The sequence below is a fragment of the Hyperolius riggenbachi genome, chromosome 7, assembly GCF_040937935.1.
Source record: "Hyperolius riggenbachi isolate aHypRig1 chromosome 7, aHypRig1.pri, whole genome shotgun sequence".
Taxonomy (NCBI): domain Eukaryota; kingdom Metazoa; phylum Chordata; class Amphibia; order Anura; family Hyperoliidae; genus Hyperolius; species Hyperolius riggenbachi.
In genome coordinates this window covers 45247375-45255840 of record NC_090652.1, presented here as the reverse complement: position 1 = coordinate 45255840, position 8466 = coordinate 45247375, and the positions used below count along the sequence as shown (strand labels likewise).

The 8466-nt window shown below is 42.5% G+C and overlaps 1 protein-coding gene across 1 annotated transcript; it reads left to right on the top strand.

The window, feature by feature from the left end:
* The first annotated feature begins 1887 nt into the window (after positions 1-1887).
* On the top strand, positions 1888-8113 carry LOC137525500 (up-regulator of cell proliferation-like). Its single transcript, XM_068246620.1, has 2 exons — positions 1888-1897; positions 3411-8113. Exon 2 carries the CDS (start codon positions 3446-3448, stop codon positions 8111-8113), a length of 4668 nt encoding a protein of 1555 aa, XP_068102721.1. The 5' UTR covers positions 1888-1897; positions 3411-3445.
* The last annotated feature ends 353 nt before the right edge of the window (positions 8114-8466 follow it).

Sequence of the window (8466 nt, the reverse complement as noted above, 5' to 3'; positions counted from 1 at the left end):
TGATGCTCTGGTGGAAGTGGGAGAGGAAGCCTTGATCCAGCAGGAACAGGAGCAGCAGCATCAACCTTCGCAGTCCACCTCTGTGCAGCAGGAGGAGGAGTTGGAGGAGTTGGAGGACTTGTAGGAGTTGGAGGTCCCTGACCTTGAAGAGGAGGGGGCACAGCGGAGTGCAGCTGCAGAAGTGCGGGGGTGGAGAGAGCAAGATGAGGCTCCGGAATCAGAGGAGGAGGACAGCACTGTCAGCGGTGCAGAAGATGATGGGTCAGCAGAGATGGCAGCCCTCTTCCCCATGGCAGCGCACATGCTGCAGTGCCTGCGCAAAGACCCAAGGGTGAAGCAGATGCGTGCTCGGGAGGACATCTGGATCACCCTGATGCTGGACCCACGGCTGAAGGGGAAGCTGGCTCAGTTCCTGCCTGTAGGAGGAGACCCTGTGCGCCGAATAAGGGACTTGCAGCGGATTCTGGTTCGGCGTTTGGAGGAAGCCTTCCCCCAGACTCCCACCCCCCTGCTGTCACAGTCCAGCCAGCACAGCAGCAGGTGCCTGCATCCAGCAGCAGCAGGCACCCAACAAACATGCTGTCTCTGACAAAGACGCTCTATGCCATGCCAGTACCGCTGCCTAGAGAGGAGGTGCCTGCAGCAGCACCCGGCTCTCAAAGCCAGAACCAGCACCTGACCCGGATGGTGGCTGACTATATGGGGTCTTACAGCGGGCTTGACACCGACACCCCTGTGGACCCCTTGGAGTACTGGGTCAAGCACCTGGATATCTGGAGCGAGCTGGTGCAATACGCCCTGGAAGTGCTGTCCTGCCCGCCTTCCAGCGTGATGTCAGAAAGGTGCTTCAGTGTGGCCGGTGGCGTGGTCACTGAGAAGCGCTCTTGTCTCTCCAGCCAGTCTGTGGACAGACTGACTTTTTAAAAAAATGAACCAGGCTTGGGCGGTTGGTGAGTTCCTGGCCCCTGTTGTTGGCAAGAGGGGGAAATAAAGTGGCTGAGTGGGAATCACTATGCCTGCTTCACCACCCTTTACCACCACAACCTCCTTACTCCATCTTGATTAAGCCAGGTTCTAATTTTTTTCACAGCCGTGGTACCAACACACTAAGTGCCATGGTCAACTATGTAAACACAATAGCTGTGTAATTTGTTTGGAGGTGTCTGTGTTGCCCGAGTTGTGGGGAGGCCCCAACTGCGGCAGTACAACCGCTTCCTGGAACCTCTCCTAATTTTTTACTGAGCTGTGGTACCTACAAGTGCCATGGTGAACTACGTAAACACAATAGCTGTGTACATTTTTTGGAGGTGTCTGTGCTGTCTGAGTTGTGGGGAGGCCCCAACTGCGGCAGTACGACCGCTTCCTGGAACCTCTCCTAATTTTTTACTTTTCCATGGTACCTACAAGTGCCATGGTGAACTATGTAAACACAATAGCTGTGTACATTTTTTGAAGGTGTCTGTGCTGTCCGAGTTGTGGGGAGGCCACAACTGCTTCCTGGAACCTAGTCCTGATGTTAATTGACAGCCATTTTTTTTTGGGGGGGGGGGGATTTTAAGTCTCCACATCATCAATTAGTGTTCCCCTGTACAAAATAATGATGCTACATGCCTCATATACCCTAAAAAACGTTTTTAAAGCAATTTAAAGGCCACTTCCGGTTTTCCATCTGGATATTCGAATCCGGTTGGATACTGGGGTCGGATATCCGTCCCGGATTCGGATTGGAAATTTTTTGATCTGGATATCCAACCCGGATCGGATAGAGGGATATCCGGATCCGAATTGGTTCCAGATAGTGAAAAGTGGTATCCGAGCAGCACTGATTATGACTCGTGATTCCGAATTCCATGCCTAATCACAACGCGAATGCGAATTCGAATTGATTCTCGTGGTCGTGATTACGCCCGAATATGGATTTTCGCAAACTTAAATTTGAGACCACTCAAATAGTAAATGGGGATATTCGAGCATCCCTGCTGGAGAGGGGCAGAGCCACAAACAGCCAATCTGATTTGTTTAATTTCTATGGGAATATACAAATTATTGATGCCAAAGTCCCCAAAGCTCACAAACTTGGTCATTGAGTGTTTTTGTGTTAGGATTAGAAAAAGTGGGTGGAGGCAATACCAGCCAAATACATACCCGGGCTACGCCAGGTCATCAACTTGTAAAGAATAAAACATATTCATATTCATAATGAATGGAAGGAGCGCTGACAGGTGAAAATTGCCCTGGTTGTTTAGGGGAAAACCCCTTAGTGGTGAAAGGGTTAAATGACCCTGCGGCAGAGTGCGCCAACAGGGTTATAGGCATAGGCCTGCCCTCCTTCCAACCTGGTTCAGTGATGTACTCCCTGTTGGGCAGGAAATACGTCACTGGGGTTCCCACAGGTTCGCACATGCGCACCACACATGCTCAGTCGTTTAAACCTATTGCATTGCCATAGACTTGGACTACTGCATAACTCGAATGGGTGTAACAGATCGTGTGTAAACTCACGTTTGCAACGGAATTGCGGCGATTTGACTACTTCCAGTGCAGAGTGACACATTGAACGTGTATAAAAGTCTCCATAGACTTTCATTGCCCTTGCGACGAGCTGCGACAAGGGAGAGAACCGCACGTCGACATAACACGGATTGTGCGATATAGCTACAAATTAACCACAGTGCATGGGCTGTGATTTATTTCATAAATCAACCCTGACTGCAACATAGATGTGCACTAACTTAAAGAGACTCTGAAGTCTCTTAAAAAATCAGCTTTTTACTTCAAAAATCTGTTTCTCATTCCTGCCCTACCTAAAACGCCCGTGGCTGTAATCTAACTAAATTCCCCCAAACTCCCCAGGTGGCAATCCGGGCAGCGCTCCCGTGAGAGGCAGAGCTATGAGCCGCAGCTCTGCCTCTCAGCGCGTCTAGCAGCCCGGATTGCCACCTCTCCTCCGCCCCTCTCAGTCTTCCTTCACTGAGAGGGGCGGAGATCCGCCGCTGATAGATGCGTAAGGAGGCAGAGCTGCGGCTGAAAGCTCTGCCTCCTCCAGCAGCAAAATCCATGACCCAGAAAGTTGTGGATTTTGCGGGGGAGAGGAAGGGGGGAGTTAGGGGAGATTTAGTTAGATTACAGCTGCGGGGATGCAGCGTTTTAGTTAGGGCAGGGATGAGAAACAGATTTTTGAAGTAAAAAGAGGATTTTTATGAGATTTCAGTGTCTCTTTGAACTATATAGCTTACACGATTGTCCAACCCAATTTGTCATCTCAACATTGTAATGCTTAATTAAATTACTAATATAGACACCTCTCGTGAGCCCTACTTATACTGGTCCTTACCACAACAACTTTGCCTGTACAAAGTCCTGCTTTAGTGCTAATTTTTTCTTTATCTCTTTTTTTTTATTAGTTAAAGAAGAGTCTTTCAATGATCTCCTTGTTCAGTTGGGGATGGATAAATATTTCATGAACAAGCTGACTTTGAAAATTATTCTAGAAACTGGGCCAGAAAATGTTATTGACAACAAACCAAAGACAGAAGATTTACTTTGGTGTATTTTGAAGAAGATAATGGCTCTGGACAATACTGCAAGAAGTACTGCTGTTGATACAGATCAATCTGATATAGAGACCAGCAATGAAAATGATTTATTTGATATCTTTCAGAGTCCAAAAATACTTTGTTCCATCCACCCTCTAGATGTCCTGTGCGCTCTCCTGCATTGTTCAGACAGTTTTCTGCAACAAACAATAGTAACCAATATGGCCATGTGTCAGTTTGCTGTCCCTCTGCTACTGCCTGCTGGTGACAGGTCACAATGCACTTTCATGCTCTGGGCAATGAGAGATATAGTGAAGAAGTGGAGACCTCAGTCACTAGTAGACAGTAGAGGGTTCAGACAGGAAAACATGGTAAATATTTCCATGCCATTCATTTCTTTTACAAAAATAGGAAAAAACAAATTGTCAAAGTCTAAAATACTTAATCAAGTTCTTAATCCAGCACAACAACAACACAACTTCTTTATACACGACGACATGTACGGTGGTAACATTGAGAGGAAGATCTCTGAGGGGCTTGTGGAAACTTCCTGGTATTTTCCTTCAGGCAAACCTGATGATTTCAAAGAAGCATTTGCAGTGACCAACCTACGTGGAGATTTGGAGTCCAACTGGGACCAGTTCATGTTTCTCACCCGGGTCTCATCATCCATTTTTATATTCATTGAGATGATTGATGAGAAGGAAGTTCAAATGTTGTCAGAATGCAATGAGAGTAGCACCAAACTTTATTTTATCATTACTCCAGCTGCTGGCAAAGATATTACAGAAGCGACAAAAACAAATCTGCGAAATCTTTTCCAAATACTCAGACTTGATAATTCTCATGCTATCCTGAAGTCAAGAGGAGAGAATGAAGCAGATATAATGCAGAAAATCAAAAACAAAATGAAACACATTCTAGAGAACTGCTCCAAAAATGTAAGTATGACAGACATTCCAAAAGAATTTAGTGGGCATTATTTTGTGACTGATGAACATGCAGAGGAATGCAAGAAAGCAAGAGAGCATGCAGATAAAATAACTAAAGAAATACGCAATGTTGCTGAGTATAAAACAAAAACGATGGAATTACAAGGAGAGCTTTGGAAAGAGTTGTCTAAAATAGAAAAAGAGCACTGCAGGATGAAAACACGAGGGGAGAAGAATGCAGAAACACATCAGTCTGAACTCTTAACACAAAGTAATTTGCTTTATGCCAAACAATACAAACATCAAATGCCAAAAGGTATAGACTTATTTATTCAGGCTCTTACTAACTTGTCGGGGAAAGAGAGACAATACTTTCTGAAATGGATGAAATTTAATCTGGATGCTTTTGCTAGACAGAATCTCTCTGAGCTGCAAGACACCTACAAAGAGAAATGTAGCACAATGGTATATAACAGGAAAGAACTACGGGACTTAGATAAGGAAATGTCTAACAGTTCGCTAGGATTAGAACACTTTGTGCGGGAACTGGGACAGTTTTATGAGGCTGAATGTTCTATGGTAAAACAGAAACAAATTGAAGAACATCAGAAAAAGTTTACTAAGCTTCCAGGAATAGCAGCTGATCTATTGCTGAATGGTTTTCCATTAGAGCTAATAGATGGAGATGCCTCTAATATCCCCCTGAAATGGATAACTGATGTTTTGACTGAACTGGACAATAAAACAGGCAGAAAATGCAGAATGAGAGTAATAACTGTGCTAGGAGTGCAGAGTACAGGTAAATCCACCCTACTGAACACCATGTTTGGTTTGCAGTTCTCAGTGGCCAGTGGGAGATGCACACGGGGTGCTTTCATGACTCTAATTAAAGTGAAGGAGAATTTCCAGGAGCAGCTGGGCTGTCACTTTATTCTGGTAATTGACACTGAAGGGCTGAAAGCTCCTGAGTTGGCCTCCCTGGAGGGAAGCTATGAACATGACAATGAGCTGGCCACACTGGTAGTTGGGTTGAGTGACATCACCATAGTTAATATGGCCATGGAAAATACAATGGAAATGAAAGACATTTTGCAGATTGTTGTCCATGCCTTTCTTAGAATGGATGAGATTGGTAAAAAAACTAAATGTCAGTTTGTACATCAGAATGTTGGTGATGTATCTGCTCATGTTGAAACCATTAGAGACAGGACAAGACTTCTGGACCAACTAAATGAAATGACAAAGGTTGCTGCCAGAATGGAGAAAAAAGATGGGATCACCAAATTCACAGATGTGATGGACTATGACCTTAATGGAGACAGCTGGTACATTCCAGGCCTGTGGCAGGGAGACCCACCAATGGCTCCAGTAAACCTTGGCTACAGCTCACATGTGCAGCAGCTAAAAAAATATTTGTTTAAATGTTTGGAAGCTCAGAATTCTAACAATGAAACATCAAATATATCTGCTTTCATCATATGGATTGAGAGTTTGTGGAGATCTGTGAAATATGAGAACTTTATTTTCAGCTTTAGAAATAGCCTGGTGGCCAAAGCCTACAATAAGTTGTCTGCACAATATACTTTATGGGATTGGGATTTCTGTAAAGAGATTCACAACTGGGTGATTAGAATGGACAATAAAATTAAAAATCAATATGGAGAAATCAGTGACAGCAGCGATACAGATGAACTGCGTAATATTCTGGTACAAGAAGAAAACAAAATGACGGCATCATTAGAAAAATACTTTGAAAGCTCTGAAAATCCCAGCCTCATAGAACGATACAGAGAAGAATTCAAATTATCTATAAAGAGTCTGAAAAGGGAACTGGAAAGAAAGGCTCTCAGCAGGTACCACGAGGCTGTGTCTATCCAGAAAGGGAAAATAGAACTTCAGAACATTCAGAGAACATCTCAGGCATTGATTGAAGAGAAAATAACAGAACTTCTAGAGAGATACAGACAGAGCAGACATAAAGCAAGTGAAACAGAAATTAAACAGGAGTTTGAATTAATGTGGAATAAAACATTGTCAGATCTGCAATGTAAAAAGCTAGAGAGACATAATGTGGATCAGTCACTTCTACAGCTTCTAATAAATGACATGAACACTATAGGACCTCATATAAATGAAACATTAACCAAAATCAGCAATTTGTATCCGTATGCAAAGTTAGATCTTACAATGAACAATAAATATATAGATTTTACACGGTCATTATTCCGAGTATTCAAAGTAAACCAATTGATTTTTCAACAGGACAGTTATCCCAAGATTGAAAATCTTGCTAATTCAATCATTAGGATGTGTGATGAATACATAAAAGAGAAGGCTGCTTCCTCTGGTGATTATGATGAAATGTACGGTAGGGAATTACTAAACATGATCAATGCAAAACTAAAGAGTAAAGATGTGAAAAAGCTTTACTTTACACCACAGTTTGTACTCGACATCAAACTTAAAATATTTGGAAAGGCATCTCTTGCATTTCAAGGGCTACATGATACATTTATCTGGGAGAATGACCCCATCCTTTGCTTAGAAAGGTTAAAGCCTCAATACTTGATAACATTTCTCAGCATCTTCCAGAAGAAGGATGAGTGTCGGAACAGAGCGGTCCTTTTCTGTGACAGCTGCCTGAAACCGGCAATTGTGCAATATATTTTCAAACATCTGGGGCAAAAAATTGTAGATCATATATTAGGGGATTCTGACAATATCAGGTTTAGCAGCAGAAGTTTTTTCCAGTGCACTCTTTTACAGGAGCTCCTGGGAGAAATGTCATTCGACAAATACATAGAGTTTATCACTTCATACGAAAGCTTTACGAAACAATGGATTTTAACTTACGTCAAGAACAAATACCAAAACTCACCAGCGTTAGGAAATTTGCAGAAGGAAATTCTCTCTTCCGCTCTCAAGAAAATAAAAGACACAATTCAGTCTGAAAACTGCCAGAAAAGTGATACTGTGACAATATTTTTAGAAATGTTCTGTGAAATGCTAAAAACAGAGTTTTTCATTCCACAGAATGAGATGCAGGTGATCACTTTCCATAACTCAGACAATGTCAATCAGTTTTCAAATGAAGTTGAGCACCAGCTTACTGTGACAGAGCAACAGATACAGTCAGAGCTGAGTTCTATGGACATTGACTCTATACTTTCCAGGCTGACAGTGACACTGAATCCTCAGGATGAGTTGTTCAGGAGGGTGATTGGCTGCGGGAAGCAATGTCCATTCTGTAAAGTACCATGTGAGGCTGGAGGAGGAGAACATAAGAATCATTTTGCATCTGTTCACAGACCTAAAGGTTTGGGGCAATACAGGTATGAAACAACTGGAAGATTGGTTACTAGCATCTGTTCCACTGACGTGGTAACTGATGGTACATTTAGAAATTCAGATACAGACTGGAAATATCATCCATTCAAAGATTACGGTAAATATTATCCAGATTGGGCCATTCAGCCTGACCCCAGTATTGAGAGCTCAAATTACTGGAGGTTCTTATTTGTCAAGTTTAATCAACAGTTTGCAGTAAAATATATGGCAAAATCAGCTAAACTGCCGGAATCCTGGAATCAGATCAGCAAAGAACAAGCCCTGCACAGCCTGAAGGACAATTTTCATGTGAACTGACAGCTTTTCATGTGAACTGACAGCATACGTAGCAAAATCTCCCTTTATTTACTTGAAATATAGTAGTTTGTAAACATTTTTTATTAAGAAAAAGGGGTTCAAATTGCATTCTTGAGTATTGTATCAGTTCTGTTACTAACTTATCTAGCAAATGCTGGATTTACGATCCATCCAAGCCACGCAGCATTCCTAGGCATGAGATAAATGAGCAGGAGTTTTCATCTTTTAGCCGCAAACAAACTTATGGTGCCTATACATGGTACAATTTTTTAATTTTTTTCGATTAGATAACTTTGTTAGATTTTGTTACATTTTTCCAACATGCCAAATCAGATTTTTATATTAAAAAATGG